The sequence below is a fragment of the Ranitomeya imitator genome, chromosome 2, assembly GCF_032444005.1.
Source record: "Ranitomeya imitator isolate aRanImi1 chromosome 2, aRanImi1.pri, whole genome shotgun sequence".
NCBI classification, from domain to species: Eukaryota; Metazoa; Chordata; class Amphibia; order Anura; family Dendrobatidae; genus Ranitomeya; species Ranitomeya imitator.
In genome coordinates, this window is record NC_091283.1 from 820,547,950 (window position 1) to 820,567,080 (window position 19,131).

The 19,131-nt window shown below is 41.9% G+C and overlaps 1 protein-coding gene across 1 annotated transcript in view; it reads right to left on the reverse strand.

Moving 5' to 3' along the window:
• DOCK1 (dedicator of cytokinesis 1) overlaps positions 1-19,131 on the reverse strand; it is a 421,618-nt gene that overhangs the window by 47,537 nt on the left and 354,950 nt on the right. The window contains exons 34-38 of the mRNA XM_069753948.1: positions 17,859-17,944; positions 17,515-17,671; positions 15,334-15,374; positions 13,754-13,844; positions 10,011-10,130 (exon numbers count right to left, since the gene is read on the reverse strand). Coding sequence (XP_069610049.1) covers positions 10,011-10,130; positions 13,754-13,844; positions 15,334-15,374; positions 17,515-17,671; positions 17,859-17,944 — 495 coding nt within the window. The remainder of the gene's footprint in view (positions 1-10,010; positions 10,131-13,753; positions 13,845-15,333; positions 15,375-17,514; positions 17,672-17,858; positions 17,945-19,131) is intronic.

Consider the following 19,131-nt stretch of genomic DNA (forward strand, 5'->3'; position numbering starts at 1 on the left):
GAGAAGACTGTGATTCTATCACAACTGCTGCACCCAGTAAATTAAGTGACACATCACTGGAATCAGGTCTCTTGTCTCAACATCATGCTGCTCTCCGATTACATAGAAAACCTGCTAACAGATTCCATTTAAAGGGAATATGTAAATCAGAATGTTACTTATTACTTAAAAGGAGTAATCCCATCTTATACATGGCAAGAAAAGGTAAAGCTAATGCGAGCCCCACAAATGGAGTGAAGTGCGCTGCTGTCAGTGAAGTAGACAACGGAATTTCCATTAGTTTGCATGGGATATGCCATAAATGTATGAAACTTATGTTAAATGTATTTTTGAATTTTTTTTTCATATTTTCCTTATCATTATATGAAAAAATCAGAAATCTTGCAATTTCCAAATTGACCACTAGGCCTAATACTAGACTCAAGCTTCATGGGGTGAACAGAAGACTTCAATTATCGTCAGAGACAGAATTCCAAAGGTTGCATTGTATATATAAGAGATGATGGGGCTCACCATTCACTATGTGGAGTCACGGCTCACCTCCTCCTCCTCCTCTACAATGACCGCTAAAACCTCTATGTACAGAAGATGACACAGGGTTCAATTTTCACAATAGGTGATGTCACAGCTCACCTCCCCCTCTATAATGACGGATAACACCTCTATACACAGTAGATAACACAGGATCCACCATTCACAATAGGTGATATCACAGCTCACCTCCTCCTCCTCCTGTACAATGACTGACAACACCTCTATATACAGTAGATAACACAGGATCCACCATTCACAATAGGTGATGTCACAGCTCACCTCCTCCTCCTGTACAATGACTGATAACACCTCTATATACAGTAGATAACACAGGATCCACCATTCACAATGGATGATGTCACAGCTCACCTCCTCCTCCTGTACAATGAGTGATAACACCTCTATATACAGTAGATAACACAGGATCCACCATTCACAATAGGTGATGTCACAGCTCACCTCCTCCTCCTGTACAATGACTGATAACACCTCTATATACAGTAGATAACACAGGATCCACCATTCACAATAGGTGATGTCACAGCTCACCTCCTCCTCCTGTACAATGACTGATAACACCTCTATATACAGTAGATAACACAGGATCCACCATTCACAATAGGTGATGTCACAGCTCACCTCCTCCTCCTGTACAATGACTGATAACACCTCTATATACAGTAGATAACACAGGATCCACCATTCACAATAGGTGATGTCACAGCTCACCTCCTCCTCCTGTACAACGACTGATAACACCTCTATATACAGCAGATAACACAGGATCCACCATTCACAATAGGTGATATCACAGCTCACCTCCTCCTCCTGTACAATGATCTTTGGAATTTATATTAACATAAATAGTGATTTAGAAAATGTGAAAAAAAAATCACAAATGAAAAAATATACATTTACCATAAAATCCTGATTTAAACAAGAGGTTATTTTTCATGACATTCCCTTCAATAAAATGCAGGAATATAGACAAAGCAGTGGGTGTCAGTAACGGCAGACAGAAGGCCACAGGGACAACATATGATGCCGTACATTTTCTTTTTAGGAACATATTATGTAATGAGGAGAGTCAGAATATCACCGGAGTGACCTGGGCGCTTCTTGGAGTCGGGTGTATTCTCCGGTCACTCATCCCCCCATAATGCGCTGCGGCACGCTCTCCATGTAAGTGTGATCAAGGACCCCAAGGACCACAATATCCTCCAAAATGGACAGAACGCTGAATGTTGTGGGAATGTGATCAGAGTGAATCACTGGGAGAGTCGGTGGGGAGCAGAGAGAACTGTGCAAGCAAAAGTGGCCGAGCGAGCGGAGATAGATGGGGTCTTCTGACATTACCAGGCGCATCTGAATGCGATCTCCATCTCTATTACATAACGCTCAGTCCCTCTCGTCAGGGACTAGTCCAATAATAGGAGAACTGTCCCTATGATGAATCGCCTGCTCTCTGCCGGCGGATACAATAGAACTGGGGGGCAGTAATAACCTGATGAGGATTACAGGAGGCGAGGGGCCGGAGGGAACAACCGTATAATACACCGATCACTCACATGTCTGCAAATCATAATCAGATCATCATAGCCTTCTACAGAGAGGAGCGGCCCCCCATATGGGCTACTAATCCCGCGTCACAGGTCACTACTGGAGGAAGTTACTTCTTAACCAACCAGTGGTTGATTAGTAGTGCTCCCTCTGTAACAAGAGGTTCTTCAGCAGCAGGGAGTATCATACAGTCATTGCTGGTGCCAAGCATCATGACACACATCTCATGTGCAGCAAAACCTCACAAGCTGCTGCAGAACCTCATAATATACAATTCAGCTGCTGCAGAACCTCATAAGACACCTCAGCTGCTGTAGAATCTCATAATACATACCTCAGCTACTGTAGAACCTTAAAATGCAAACCCCAGCTGCTGCAGAACCTCATAATATACACCGCAGTTGCTGCAGAACCTTATAATACACACATCTGCTGCTGCAGAACCTCATAAAACACATCTCGTCTGCTGCAGACCTTCATAATACACACCTCAGCTGCTGCAGAACTTCACAATACACACATCTGCTGCTGCAGAACCTCATAAGACACATCTCAACTGCAGCAAAACCTCATAATACACACCGCAGATGCTGCAGAGCCTCATAATACACACCACAGCTGCTGCAGAGCCTCATAATACATACATCAGATGCTGCAGAACCTCACAATATGCACCTCAGAATTCCTGATAATCAAGGCTACAACAGTTCGATATTCTTTTACTATTATGTTTTTTGTTTTTTTTTAGGATAAATACACCCTGGTTATGTCTTAAAATTTATATAAAATCTACGGTCCTGGAAAAACTGTTGATTCGGCACACGGATGATCCCGGACAAGTACAACTCTTATGGTTTTATTGTATAATTTTGTACTTCATTGGTTTTACTATAGATCTGTAGTTTAATAAAAAGATGCCCGGCGGGCGGCAGATGGGAAAGATGCAACTTCCTAATCCCAATTGTCTCTGCACAGTGAGGACCCGGATGGAGCTGTAGAGGAACGCGCCGCCTCCTCCTGGAGTGCCGCAGAAAACAGACATTTCTTGCCCCCTTTTTTTTCTGGGGAAAAATTGCCTGGGAAAAACCTTGCAGCTCCCGCTCCTGCGCAGAACAAGATATGTTTATCCTGATTGCGGTCTCGTCTTTTCTCGTATCATTTTTGTCAAATTTCCCATATCACTATCTTAAAAAAGATAAAAATGGAAAGGGGTATTCAAATTCTAAGATCCTACTCCAACATGTAGTACGCATAATGAGAACAATATTAGCAAATACATCCAATAAAAAATGCACTACACTGTGTGCAGAATTATTAGGCAAGTTGTATTTTGCTCACATGAGACTTTTTACACATGTTGTCCTACTCCAAGCTGTTCAGGACCAACTACCAATTATGTAAATCAGGTGATGTGCATCTCTGTAATGAGGAAGGGTGTTGTCTAATGACATCAAAACCCTATATAAGGTGTGCGTAATTATTAGGCAACTTCCTTTCCTTTGGCAAAATGGGTCAGATGAGAGATTTGACGGCTCTGAAAAGTCCATAATTGTGAGATGTCTTGCAGAGGGATGCAGCAGTCTTGAAATCGCCAAACTTTTGAAGCGTGATCACCGAACAATCAAGTGTTTCATGGCAAATAGCCAACAGGGTCGCGAGAAGCGTATTGGGCAAAAAAAGGCGCAAAATAACTGCCCATGAACTGAGGAAAATCAAGCGTGAAGCTGCCAAGATGCCATTTGCCACCAGTTTTGCCATATTCCACAGCTGCAACGTTACTGGAGTAACAAAAAGCACAAGGTGTGCGATACTCAGGGACATGGCCAAGGTAAGGAAGGCTGAAAAACGACCACCTTTGAACAAGAAACATAAGATAAAACGTCAAGACTGGGCCAAGAAATATCTTTAGACTGACTTTTCAAAGGTTTTATGGACTGATGAAATGAGAGTGACTCTTGATGGGCCAGATGGACAGGCCAGAGGCTGGATCAGTAAAGGGCAGAGAGCTCCACTCCGACTCAGACGCCAGCAAGGTGGAGGTGGGGTACTGGTATGGGCTGGGATCATCAAAGATGAACTTGTGGGACCTTTTCGGGTTGAGGATGGAGTGAAGCTCAACTCCCAGACCTACTGCCAGTTTCTGGAAGACAACTTCTTCAAGCAGTGGTACAGGAAGAAGTCGGTATTGTTCAAGAAAAACATGATTTTCATGCAGGACAATGCTCCATCACATGCCTCCAACTACTCCACAGCGTGGCTGGCCAGTAAAGGTCTCAAAGAAGAAAAAATAATGACATGGCCCCCTTGTTCACCTGATCTGAACCCCATAGAGAACCTGTGGTCCCTCATAAAATGTGAGATCTACAGGGAGGGAAAACAGTCCACCTCTCAAAGCAGTGTCTGGAGGCTGTGGTGCACGCAATGTTCATCGTAAACAGATCAAGCAACTGACAGAATCTATGGATGGAGGCTGCCGAGTGTCATCATAAAGAAAGGGGGCTATATTAGTCACTAATTTTTTTTTTTTTTTTCATGTCAGAAACGATTATTTCTAAATTTTGTGCAGTTATATTGGTTTACCTGGTGAAAATAAACAAGTGAGATGGAAATATATTTGGTTTTTATTAAGTTGCCTAATAATTCTGCACAGTAATAGTTACCTGCACAAACAGATATCCTCCTAAGATAGCCAAATCTAAAAAAAAAAAACACTCCAACTTCCAAAAATATTAAGCTTTGATATTTATGAGTCTTTTGGGTTGATTGAGAACATAGCTGTTGATCAATAATAAAAATAATCCTCTAAAATTCAACTTGCCTAATAAGTCTGCACACAGTGTATAGTTCTCCTGATTAGCTATGTCTCTTTACTCATGTGCAGGGCACTGCAGTAGCTTACGTATCCATGGTAACAACCACTCACATCGTGACAATTAGTTGTTATTGGTCGTAACCATGAAGACCTAAGCTATTACCCTGACCTGTACATAGGTTGAGTGGCATAGCTAAGCAGAAAAACTATACTACATTTCTAATTGGAGGTATTTGCGAATATTATTAGTACTACACCTACAACATGATGGTGTACGATCTTGGACATGAGAATACTCCTTTAAGTTTTGGGTTTTATTTTTAAAATATGGGACATTTTTAAAAAATTTCACCAAAACGTTTTAAAAAATACATTTAACACAAAAACTAAATTTGCACAATGGGTTATTTTCTGATGATACATTGTCTTTAGGCACGGCCTAAAGGGGGATCTTTATCCGTGTAGATAGTGTTGCATTACTGGGCTTTATAAGTTACATATCACGTGGCTGAAAATGAACGAAGGATTGATGATCGCAGCCTGAAACATGAGCAAAAACTCTTTTTTTCCAACTCAAAGCAAACACGAATTTATGCAAAAAGGCTTTTTTTTCGCAAAGCTGTTCATAGCCTTTAATATGCCATTTATGTAATAACATAGTATCTTTATATAACAATAATGCTGTATATCCCTGTAACGTGCAGGATCCCGACTGTTCATATCTATCCAACATAGTTGACCAAGGCTTTAAAACGTATCCATGTCCGCTCTGTGCACTCAAGGGTTAAAAGTACTAGCGCAGAACTTTTTTTTTTTTTTTTACTGGCAAGTATTTCTGGTCCACTGCTACTGCATAGGAGCTTAATAATATTCGACAAAGTCCTTGGATTAAAGAGCTTTATTAAAATTACTTTCCTGCTGCAAAAGACAATAAAATAAATGAATATAAAGCGTACCCGGCAGGAAAGGTTAGGAAAGCAAAACCCGCACTACTGAGGATTAGGACTTTATTTCCAGCTCTGTGACATGTGGCTATAGCGAGCGCTGCGTTTCGGGCAGGTGATAGCGAGGTGGCGAGAAATGAAGAACAGAATAGAATTTCTTTGGCATGTCCCAAGCTGCAAAAGCAAATACCGTCCGTCCAGTCTGTTACTTGTGAACCCTTCATCTTACTGTACTTGCCCGGTACATAATGATAGAATGGTAGAGTTGTAAGGGACCTCTGGGGTCATCATGTCCGACCCCCTGCTCAATGCAGGAGTTACTAAACCATCTCAGACAGATATCTGTCCAGCCTCTGCCTGAAGACATCCATTGATGGAGAACTCACCACCTCTCGTGGCAGCCTGTCCACTCATTGATCACCCTCACTGTCAAAAAGTTCCATTGCTTCTTGGGTTTTCATGTGCAAGTGAGAATAATGATGATCCCTCTACACTGTGACAGCCCTTCAGATATTTGTAGACAGCTATTAATTCTCCTCTTTCTTTTTTGCAAGCTAAACATTCCCAGATCCTTTAACCGTTCCTCATACAGTCATGGCCAAAAGTATTGACACCCCTGCAATTCTGTCAGATAATACTCAGTTTCTTCCTGAAAATGATTGCAATCACAAATTCTTTGGTATTATTATCTTCATTTAATTTGTCTTAAATGAAAAAACACAAAAAGAATTGTCCTAAAGTCAAATTGGATATAATTCCACACCAAAAGGGGGTGGACAAAAGTATTGGCACTGTTCGAAAAATCATGTGATGCTTCTCTAATTTGTGTAATTAACAGCACCTGTAACTTACCTGTGGCACCGAACAGGTGTTGGCAATAACTAAATCACACTTGCAGCCAGTTGACATGGATTAAAGTTGACTCAACCTCTGTCCTGTGTCCTTGTGTGTACCACATTGAGCATGGAGAAAAGAAAGAAGACCAAAGAACTGTCTGAGGACTTGAGAAACCAAATTGTGAGGAAGCATGAGCAATCTCAAGGCTACAAGTCCATCTCCAAAGACCTGAATGTTCCTGTGTCTACCGTGTGCAGTGTCATCAAGAAGTTTAAAGCCCATGGCAATGTGGCTAACCTCCCTAGATGTGGATGGAAAAGAAAAATTGACAAGAGATTTCAACGCAAGATTGTGCGGATGTTGGATAAAGAACCTCGACTAACATCCAAACAAGTTCAAGCTGCCCTGCAGTCCGAGGGTACAACAGTGTCAACCCGTACTATCTGTCGGCGTATGAATGAAAAGGGACTGTATGGTAGGAGACCCAGGAAGACCCCACTTCTTACCCCGAGACATAAAAAAGCCAGGCTGGAGTTTCCAAAAATTACCTGAAAAAGCCTAAAACGTTTTGGAAGAATGTTCTCTGGTCAGATGAGACAAAAGTAGAGCTTTTTGGGCAAAGGCATCAACATAGAGTTTACAGGAGAAAAAAAGAGGCATTCAAAGAAAAGAACATGGTCCCTACAGTCAAACATGGCGGAGGTTCCCTGATGTTTTGGGGTTGCTTTGCTGCGTCTGGCACTGGACTGCTTGACCGTGTGCATGGCATTATGAAGTCTGAAGACTACCAACAAATTTTGCAGCATAATGTAGGGCCCAGGGTGAGAAAGCTGGGTCTCCCTCAGAGGTCATGGGTCTTCCAGCAGGACAATGACCCAAAACATACTTAAAAAACCCCACTAGAAAATGGTTTGAGAGAAAGCACTGGAGACTTCTAAGGTGGCCAGCAATGAGTCCAGACCTGAATCCCATAGAACACCTGTGGAGAGATCTAAAAATGGCAGTTTGGAGAAGGCACCCTTCAAATATCAGGGACCTGGAGCAGTTTGCCAAAGAAGAATGGTCTAAAATTCCAGCAGAGCATTGTAAGAAACTCATTGATGGTTACCGGAAGCGGTTGGTCGCAGTTATTTTGGCTAAAGGTTGTGCAACCAAGTATTAGGCTGAGGGTGCCAATACTTTTGTCTGGCCCATTTTTGGAGTTTTGTGTGAAATGATCAATGTTTTGCTTTTTGCTTCATTCTCTTTTGTGTTTTTTCATTTAAGACAAATTAAATGAAGATAATAATACCAAAAAATTTGTGTTTGCAATCATTTTCAGGAAGAAACTGAGTATTATCTGACAGAATTGCAGGGGTGTCAATACTTTTGGCTATGACTGTAGGACATAGTTTACAGTCCGCTCACCATCCTGGTAGCTCTTCTCTGAACTTGCTCCATAATAATACTTGATAAGGTAAAATTTGCAAAAAAAAAAAATCTGTAGCAAAATCCACTGGATATTTATTCTATGCTGGTGGTGAAATCCACACCTCAAACTTTTTGGCAAGTTTGATCTTACCGCTACTGGGATTCCTTCCTATGACAATTACATCAACTATATAACTAATTATTCTCTAATCTAGTTCGAGCAACAGAAAAGGAAAAAAAAACTCTTTATTTTAGAATATATAATATTGACACTTTCAGACACTTTTTTGTTAAAAATAATTTTTCCAATTGGGCTTCATTAAAAAATGTTTCCGTTTTCTTTCTATAGCCTCTGGGTTGCACTGTCTGCCATGGGCTGCAGAGTCAGTTATCGGAGGATCCATAAGTAAGCTCATTTCGAGAACAAAGTTTGCGACTCTTACCATTCTTCTTCTGAGCTCCTATTAGCCGATTGGTGACCACATTCAAGTTGATTTGTCAAAACAAGCTCACTGATGGGTTCTCAGTCGACTCATTCTGCAGCCAACACAATGGACACAGAAGGCAAATGGGAATGATTTTACTGAAACCTAACTGCAAAATCATTTTTAATCAAATATACACACATGTAAGTAAAAAAAAAAAAAATTAAAAAGTCTCCATATCCTCTAGTGGAAAAAACTAATGCACTGGCATATCACATGAAGGCCTTACTTTAAGGCTATTTCTGTGTAAGATTGTGAACCCTTACTTTTGTGGTGTATAAAGTGTTAAATGTCGTAGGAGTCATAGTTGCCTTTCTGGAGACACAACTGTTGTGTCGGCTATGTCCAAATGCAGGAAGGGGTTAAAGAAAAACAATGGCAGGAAGACCATCAGTATATAATTCCCTTTCAGTAGCTAAAACCCAGAAATCAACAATCCCTTCTTTTGTCCAAAGCTTCCAACCTTCCCCTCCGGAGCAGCTGGGACAGAAGTTTGGCGGGTGTGAGTAAATATGCAGCGCCAACCAGTCTACACAACGTGAGCAACACAAGCAGTTGTTACTCCAGTGTTGTCACACCGTGCGCCACGTTCCCTACTACCAAACCATAACGTAAACCTATACAAATCAATAACAAATTATTAAAAGGTGTAAACGTTGAGACTCCCTTATCTTACACTAATATAATCATTTTACCCTTACTGGCATATTTTAGAGATAACATGTCACTTGTCATAAATGTTATATTTTTCCTTTGGTGTAAATGCCGCTGTTCTCCTGAATCCGGCGTTGTTTTTCTTTTGTTCCTGCGCCTCTCCGTTCCCGAGATATGGCCTGTAACTAAATCTTGTCCCTTTAGCCAAATGGGTGTAGTCTTCAAAAAGTCACCTCGCCCAGTTGGCTAACAAGACTAGATTTATACATAGCGAAGAAGAGGCCATATCTCCGGAACGGAGAGGCGCAGGAACAAAAGTAAAACATCGCCGGATTCAGGAGAACAGCGGCATTTACACTAAGTGACATCAATCTTTAAATATTCTATTAGTTTTGAAGTGCATCTCTTCCTACTCAATCAGGAGTCACGGATAACTAACTGTATACCTCTCGGCTACGTCGCTATTCCTGATATTAAGCATTTCGGTGTTCCAGCACTCCCACAGTCAATAACTTCCCGACGGCTACGCTTTTACCTTTACAAGCATCTGGATGCGGTTTCAAATGAGAAATTATGTCACCGTTTACCTTCCATCAGATGAAAACAATGTTAAGTCGCTTGTTTTATTAGTTTGGGGAATTTGCTATATTTTATGCAGGCGGTAAAGAAGTCGTAAAATTTCATCAATGTGTTTTCGAAGGACGGATTTAACAAAAACAGGGAGGAAATAAACGGAGGCGTTGGAATGTTGTCGGGAGCGCGTTCTCTTATTACCTTTCCTTTGTCGAAGTAATGGATAATCTCCTGGTACAGCTGTTCTTTTAATTGCCCTTGCGTAGTTGCCTGGTAACCGTCCCGTTGAGTCAGATGTGCGGCACAAGCCTCCTCCGACCACTTGTAGTTGGATCGGGTAAAAGAAAAAAAAAAAATAATAGATTAGATGAGGAAAGTCCATAGGACAGTAAAAGCATTGTGTTTTTAAAGAGAATTTAAAAAGTTTAAAAAACTATTTAAAAAATCATTTTTAAATCGATATCTGTCAAATAGTTTACAAACTTATCGCGATCTTGACAGGCGCAAAAATAATCAACTGAATTGGAAAAATATCCAGGTCATTATGAAGAAATTTCAGAATACCGTAATTTATAGGTACCGTACAATATCGGGACGGTTTCAAATTCTTCACGGTTTAATTTCTTTTTTTTCTGATACAGAGCTCCAAATCCTCTGCCAAATTAGAGTTAAACGACTGCAGTCCTGAACATTACAGGTGTAATCCCATGTCCAAGATCCTACCCCAATATGTAGTAGGTGTAATAATAATAATATTAGCAAATACCTACAATTAGAAATGAAGTCTAGTTCTTCTGATTCGCTATGTCTCTTTCTTCATGTGGAGGCATTGCAGGACCTTAAGTATCCATGATTACGACCATTAGCAACGAGTTAACTGTCACTATATCAGTGGTCGAACAAACATGCAATCCCTGCTTGTGTTTCAGCTGTTGAACAGCCGCGAGACACGCAGCTGCGGGGACTAAAACATGTTTTTTTTTAACACACTGAAGACACTCGGTTAGCACCCGAGCATGCTAATATAACACCTTATCCGAGCACGTTCGCTCATCACTATCAGACATCTCTGACGGCAACTTATCTCACAGAACAAAAAGGATCGGTGGTCCTAAATCGGACATACCAGATCCAGATGAAGTCAGGGAGACTCGAGAGGGCCACCATACACATTAGATTGTTGATATCAAGGGTATCCCAATCCATTTTTGGATTTGTGGCAGCTCTGGTTCCAATAGGATTTAAATGAAGCTTTTTGCCTTTCAGGACCAGCGGGGGTTAATGCCAGTCTCCCTCGCTGGCAATCTGTTGTAACTGCAGAGTTGTTAGGTCAGGTGATGTGGGTGGTGACCACGCCCACCATCCTTTAAATGGTCACCTGATGCATCAGCTGACTGTCAGTGATAGGGCAATGTACAGTGACCAAGCCTTGAGTAAGGAGCTTGCTGGCTGCTGCGGTTTATCAGCTGGTTTCGTGAGTTCGTGATCCTGGTGCCTTTATTCTGCTGTTAGGTGCTTTGCAGCAATGGAAGTTGTGTTATTACCCGGTCTGTCTCGTGTTTGTCACTGTCCCCTGTGTTGTACTATCTGCAGTGGTGAGGCTAGAGCCCCTTGCCAGCCAGGGCACTAGCCAGGGCAGTGTGAGGTGACAGCGAGGGACGAGGTTCCTGACAGCGGTGGGGGGAAGGACCCACTTAGGGCGTTAGGGGAGTGCAGGGTCAGGCTCAGGTTTGAGCAGGAGGTGACCATTCCTGAATTCCCTATTGGTAGGGCCTTCCTCACCTCTTTATCATCCTGTTGTGTGTCGTGCCGTCAGCCGACTGACCCCCCCCCCTGCTTTATATATCGTGACAAAGGGGTTCAGCCGACGTCCGTCTAATGTTTGTTGATGCCTTAACTTTGGGCAGGCTGCAAAGCTTCAAGGTTAACTTATACACACTAGTTTCCTTTTCCAAAATAGAAATAATCTGGAGGCAAATTCTCAGAGATCTATGTCCGACCCATAGACCTTAACAGCTCATTTACGTATTAATAAAAACATGAATTTCTCTGGAATAAGACATCGGATTGCAGATATCAAGGTATCATTTTAACCAGCTTTCTATTAACTACATACCCATATAGATGGCTTAGAAATGTTATCTTCAGTTATTCCCCTACTATCCTGGCCATATGCTAGATGCAAAAGAGTATTTCCTGTTTCGGCACACGACCAGAAAATGTCTATGAAGGGGACAGGCTGACTGCTCTTTTCAACAGCTAAGCCAGTCCCCTTCAATGACAAAAAAGGGGGTCTGTCTTTGCTAATACAAAGCCAGCCTCCTTGTGCAGAGCTCAGTCCGGTTGTGTTGTTGCCGAATGCGGAGCTAAAGGCAATAGATGAACATAAGGAATCTACGATAGCAGAAATATATATTTGTATACATTTACTATTTTAACCCCATTTAATTCTTTAGTACATCTTGTAGGTATTTTCTTTATTTTTTTGGGCAATTTTAGTTCTTCCACAAAGTGAAGTACCGTAACTACAGATTTGATATATTGCTCGTGTCTAGGCGTCCTATCTGACCGTTAGGCCTGTTCCACAACTAAACGCTCTCGTTACTAATCACAGAGATGAATTACGGTGGATGCAGCTAAATAAAACGATGTTCCCGGTGAATGATCTTATTGACGAATGCGAATAAATCTACCCCGATTATTTTCCAGGAAGCTGCGGTGGAAACGGACCTTGCCTGTACAATTTACAGCCAACTAGTCCGTGAAAAACACTCGTAGAAATATTCATAAAAATGTAACGTCTCACGAGACATTTTATAACTAAGTAGCAGAACTTTATGAGTGATCTCCGTTTCTAAAGCATTGAAGGAAATGTTCTTTATGGGAACAGCGGTGACAGCTCTGCAAATCGGGAAGTGTCGCCGCTGAACGTCTCTCCAAGAAGCGGATAAGAAGTCCTTCAATTAAACACAAAAAATACTTGTGGACTTTTTATTCCAACCACTTTTTTTTTCATTTGTATTTGTTTTAACTCTTACCCACTGTGGACAATTTTCATTTTTTCACTTTCATTTTCTCCTACCCGCCCCCTTCCAAAATCAATTTTATTTTATTATCGAGGACTTGATTTTTGGGGAATGAGTTGTAGTTCTGAACGCTACCATCCCATATAATGTACTGAAAAGCGGGCGGAAAAAAATCCAACTGAAGTGAAATGGTGGAATAAAAAAAAACAAAACACCACTATTCCGTCAGTTTTTTCAATATCCTCTTCGGATCCTTTTTTTACTGTATCATTGGGGGGGAGATACTGCAACCAAATTAAAAAAGCTACTCTGGCATTTAGCTATTTTTGCTTTTCACAGTTTACTCTACGGGTTACATAATTCATTTTAATACGTCACGGTTTTAGGATGTGATGATAACAAGGATGTTTATATTTTTTTTTTATTACTTTTTTTGTATTGGGTAAAGGGGATGGGGGTGTTGACTCAAACTTGTATATCTTTTTTAACTTTGATTAATTACTTTATTTTTTTTTATTTAGTCATCCTAGGGTACTTGAACCTATAATCGAAGAATAATTGCTTGTACTGTATATTGAAATACCTTAGCGTTAATGAGTACAAGGATGGCAGCGACAGGATAGTCCCCAGGCTGCAATGGCAACTGATCAACATCCCACAAATCGAGTCTCTGGTCGGCCAATAGGGGCAAGAATGGAGGCCAACCGGGACAGCAACACTTATGCTGCTGGCAGCGGCATCTGGGTGGTTAAATAGCAACGGTCAGAGCTATTTAGACCTGTTGCTGATTGAGGCAGGTGCCTGCTGTATAACACAGCTGCGTCTGACATACCCTGTATATGTATGAGGATGGCTAGTCCTTCTAAAACACAAGAATGTAATGCAACGATGACGACTTTTGTGTATTCTGCTCGGTACCTTTAGAAGCTTGGCGTGTAGTAGAAGCGTGTACGCGGCCTCCGTGTAGTTATCACATTCTTTATGCAGGTCACACAGCTTGTACAAGTACCTAAAATATAAAAAGGACTTTAAAGGTGGAAAACGGCTCCTCGGCACATCTCAAAGGTTCTAATTAATATTTGATACATTTACATAGGATATCTATGGTGGCTGCCCCTATGTAGACAGATCAGGAGCTGTTAATAGAGTCAAAGTGTTTGACCAGTCAGTCCCGGTCCTATTCTGCCTCCCATCTACATTGGGGTTATCTGACACTAAGTGAGGTTTTAATGCTAGAGGTTAGGACCATGCCGACTGATGTACACCTTGTCTCGGTGTTATGGTTTTTATGCTTTTTTGATTAAAAACAGTGTTTACTAAGTACCCCATGTGATTTATATGCACTATTGTTTTTTACTAACAGCAGAGTATCTGCTCATTTTGTTTCTATCTTAGGTTTTGTCTTAAACAATTTCTGGCCTTTACATGGCTTGTGTCTTGTGTTCAACCACTTTTTTTTCCGAATGCAGACTCCACTTTTAATTTTCAGTTGATCTCCCATACACCGCATACAGACATAAGATACCAGTTCCCCTATGTTTCTGTAACTCACTCTCAGAAGGAGCAGCACTGAGCAGCGCAGCTGTGAATCCAGCACTGGTGAGAAACTCTCTCTCAAGACTGATTTTTAGCAAAATATCAGTGTGAATGATGAGGTCTGAAGGTGGGGGAGGGAAATGGGATAGGAAGAAGTTACTGGTGAGTAGAGAATGAGGCACATTTCTCTAATAAGATATATTACAAAGTTTCTTATATTCACTTGTACTATTGATTTATGCAAAGCTTGTTGAAAGTGCAGTGCTTATTTAAGTATTTCTTCTCAAATGTAAGATCTGGGAAAAGGAGACTAGGGTAAGCAATTTATTAAAAGGACATGGACAAGCACTAACCCTTCCTAATCTTAGTAAGTCCTCATTCAGATGTCAGTTTTTCTCACATGAGTGCCATCTGTGTTTTTCACCTGTTTGTGTACCTATGAGAGTCTATGGACCTGTTCACATGTCCAGTTTTTCCTTGGTCCAAGTTTTCCACGCACAAGCATGGAGACTCATCCGATATTGATCCGAGTGCCAAATAAAACTCGCCAGCGTAAGTCTATGGATCAGTGAAAAAAAAAAAAACTGAACAGCACTCGCATGCCGTCCACGTACTGTCCATTACTTATGGACTGTTTGATAGCAGAAGATTGAGGAATCATTTTTTTATCAAAAAAAAAAAACTGATTAAATACACTTGTGTGAACTGAGCCTAATGCTTGAGGATTTTACGTGAAAAACACTGACTAGTGTGAGGAACGAGCACCCTTGTGTCCCTGCACAGACTATTCGGGGTGACCCTTGATGCATTCCCCTAGGCTTAGCAGTCTCTGCCCCCGGGGAGACGTTTTCTGGTAAAACATCACTGACAACAAGGTCGTCCAAGAATCTGAAAGCCGTTCACCGCAATTTGATTTTTCATTTTTCCCCTGTGCTAAGGATGTTATATAAAACAATACCCACCTAATATACATTTCTTCCCTCTCAATCTCTTTGTAGAAATTCTGTGGAAACAAAAGAAAACAAAAAACAAAACATAACAAATAGTGCCTTTACTCATCTATTCTGCAACCTGTCACACAAATGCAGTTTACAGAAAAAATAGCGCATGAATATTCATGGTCAGCCGAAATGTAAATTCAGAAAACTGAGTCACCGCACTTAGCCTGGGGGTTTATTGTGCTTTACAGTAACGGGAGGAAACTTTCCTCCAGACTGGGAATTCTCCATAAAGAGTTATGTATCCGACCTCCAAAATAAAGACGTGACTTACAGAGGGAACGAAACCAGGAGTAAGATGCGTGAGACTAGAACATTAGGAGCCGCAAACTCCGAGACCGAGTATTAGGGCAAGTAGTGCACAATCAACAGCTCATTAAAGGGGTAGAATGTGCTCCAATAATATGTCCAAGTCCCCGCGGCAGCATGTCTCACGGCTGTACGACGGCTGCACATAGGGATTCTATTAGAAGCAGCAGGGTGGCTCAGTGGTTAGCACTGTTCCCCCTTGTGTTTGCGGGGGTTACCTCCAGGGCTTCCACCTACACTTTAGGTGATGCCATACCCTTATGAGAAATGACACTTTGGGGTGCATACAACGTTCTGAACACTTTTTCTTGCATTTTTTTTTTTTTGGGGGGGGGGGAAACCAGTAAGGCTAAGTTCACAATCGCGTCTTTGGACACAGCGTCGTTGACTCATACCGACGCATGCGTCATGCGCCCCTATCTTTAACATTGGGGGCGCATGGACATGCGTCGGTATGCGTTTTCTTGCATTTTACAACGCATGCGTTTTTTTGGCGCACCAGACAGGGCGCGGACGACGCTACAGGTTGCAGTTTTGATGCGTCACATTTCCGTGAAAAAACGCATGCAATGCACCTGCGTCGTAAATGTGCCAAAAAAACGCATTAGTGTCTATGAAAAACGCATAGGGCGCAGGTGCCTGCGTTGAGCCGCGTTTTTTGACTAATGTGCCTTTTGACTAATTGCATTTATTGGGGGGCGTTTTGGATCTTCAATTGTATAGGACAACGCATGCGTCAAAAAACGCTGCGTTGTGTATGCGTTTGACATGCGTTGCGTCGACAACGCTGCACCCAACAATGCAAATGTGAACGTAGCCTTATTCTGTCATTTGGATTCTTTTCAATATGGCATTCACCGTACGGATGTAAAGAACTTCATTTTGATAGATCACAGTTTAATGAATGCTGTGCTACCAAATATGTTTAGATATTTTTTTTGTTTGTTTGTTTTTAAACTTTACCCATTTTTGGGGTCCTCCTAAGGACCGGAACCTATGATTGCACCCCACGATTGTAGCATAAGCAGAAGGAGTTGATGGCTGCACCGATCAGCTGCCTACAGCTATAATCACTACTGTTAAACCTCGGTGCCGGCTGTATAGCACAGCCGGCACATCCCTGTATGGAGGTGGCTCAGCTGTTAAGTCTTATGTCAGAAAGGGGTTAATAAACTGATCCTCTTGTTCGGCAGGCAGACCTTATAAGTAGGGAAACAGCTCCCTCCACATCAACAATTAGTCACGCAGAGAGTTCGTGTGTAAGGGGGTATCACACAGTTTATGGGGGACTCATAATTATCAGATGCTTAATGTACGGCATAATCTATAGATAAACTTCTTTATTCCTGTTACGACTCTGAAAATTTAATTTATTTTATTTTTTTTTTTTAAATCGGCCATAAATTTCCAGAGAATTGTGTTTTTTTTTAAATTTAGTGCTAATTTTTATTGTCTTTACTAAGGGGGTGTGGCTCACAGAGTTATTATGCAGAGCAACCAAAAGACACACCCCCAAGGAATCCTGTGAGCCACTCCCCTTTGAAAAAGACCATAAAAAGTAAAGTAAGTAAGTACAGTAAGTAAATAAGTAAGTAAAGAAGTAAATAAAAAAAAATAAAAAAACCTAATTTCTGGAACCATAAGGTGGATTTAAAAAAAAAAATAAATAAATAAAAATTAAATACTCCCGGAATAAACGAAAGGCAAGAACTGAGCACTTTTGACCTGGTGACCGGTGCTCTTTATAAAGTCTACAGTCTGTATCTCTTCTGCCCTGGTGTAGAATAAAAGGAAGATAATACAGGACCGGTCTACATTTCTACTTTTGCCACTGACCAAGACATTGACGGTGCAGCTCATTCGGTTCTCCTTATTCTCATCGTGCATAATAGTCCTGTAGTCTAGAAGTCTCTCCATCAGTCGGACAACCAGCGTAACAAAAGTTTCTCCGCTCTTGGCCAGGTATTTATGCTTCCTGCAATGCTCCAAGAGTCTGCAAAAAAAAAAAGAAAAAAAAAAAAACTTTGTCATTGGCCTATTCCTGACTTAAGCGTTATTTTAAGCCAAGAGCTTCATTAGCACATTTTAATTATAAGCGAACTGTAAAGTTCACGGTTTGCTTGTTATTGTCCCGCGTGCCTATACTTAGGTATAAATCTTAACGGTTAATCAACACTTACATCTTCTCAAACAACACTTTGTACTGCTCGTCCCCTCGCCCGCCTTCTACCTCGTGGTCCAACTTGGTGATGATCTCGTTCTCAAACTATAGGGAAAAAGAAATGGAAAGGAAACAAGAATAACATACAAACAATAACTTTTCAAGAAACAGTTGTGGCTACTGAATCTAAAAAGAAGAAAAAAAAAATTAGTCCAGCATTTGGTAGTCCTGAAAGTCGGATAATGTTGCATTTGTTTTCAGGGATAGAACCTAAATATATGACATTTCTCAAGAGTAGAAGCTCAAGTGAAGCAGAAAAATGTATTCACATGACCTCCCCTGATGTTCAACAACTTCTAATAGCTTATTGTCCCCAATCTTAACAACATGCATTTAATTGTATTAGTGGGCAATTGGACGTAATGCAATCTGCCAGAGAATTTGACCCAATTAAAATATTTTTGGGGGCAATCATCAGAAAACTGTCATTATATCACAATCTCCAAGAAGCCGATCATAATACCAGGAAAGGGACAATATGTTGCTCATCAGTGTGCCACCAGGGTGAAGATACTGCTGCGTCTAATCACGAGTTATGTGATACTGCACCAGTGGATCCCCAGGTAGAAGACCCGACCCCAATGGATCCCCAGGGAAAGAACACAGCCTTACTGGGTCCCCAGCTATATGGCACTAACCACTGAGGAGCAGTATAGAACTCTGCCCAGCTGGGTCCCCAAGGACAGGACACGGCCCAGCTGGGTCTCCAAGGACAGGACACAGCCCCACTGGGTTACCAGGGACAAGACACTGCCCTGCTGGGTTACCAGGGACAAGATTCGGCCCTTCTGGGTCCCCTGAGGCGGGACACTGGGTACAGGAGAGACATGACAAAGCCCCACTGGGTATCCCGTGGATAAGACACGGCCCCCTGGGTATCCCATGGATGAGACATGGCTCTGTTGTGTACCCCAGGGACAAGACACGGCCCCGCTGGGTCCCCAGGGACAAGACACGGCCCTGCTGGGAACCCCAGAGACAAGACACGGCCTGGATTGGTCCCCAGGAAAAGGACACGGCCCTGCTGGGCTACCAGGGACAAGATGCGACACCTCAGGGTTACCAGGGACAAGACGTGGCCCTGCTGGGTCCCCAGGGACAGGACGCACCTTTGCTGGGTACATGAGGGATAGGACACAGTCCCGCTGGGTACCTCTGGGATGGGACATGGCCCCCTGGATATCCCATGGAGGGGACGCGGCCCCCCTCTGTACTCCAGGGACAAGACACAG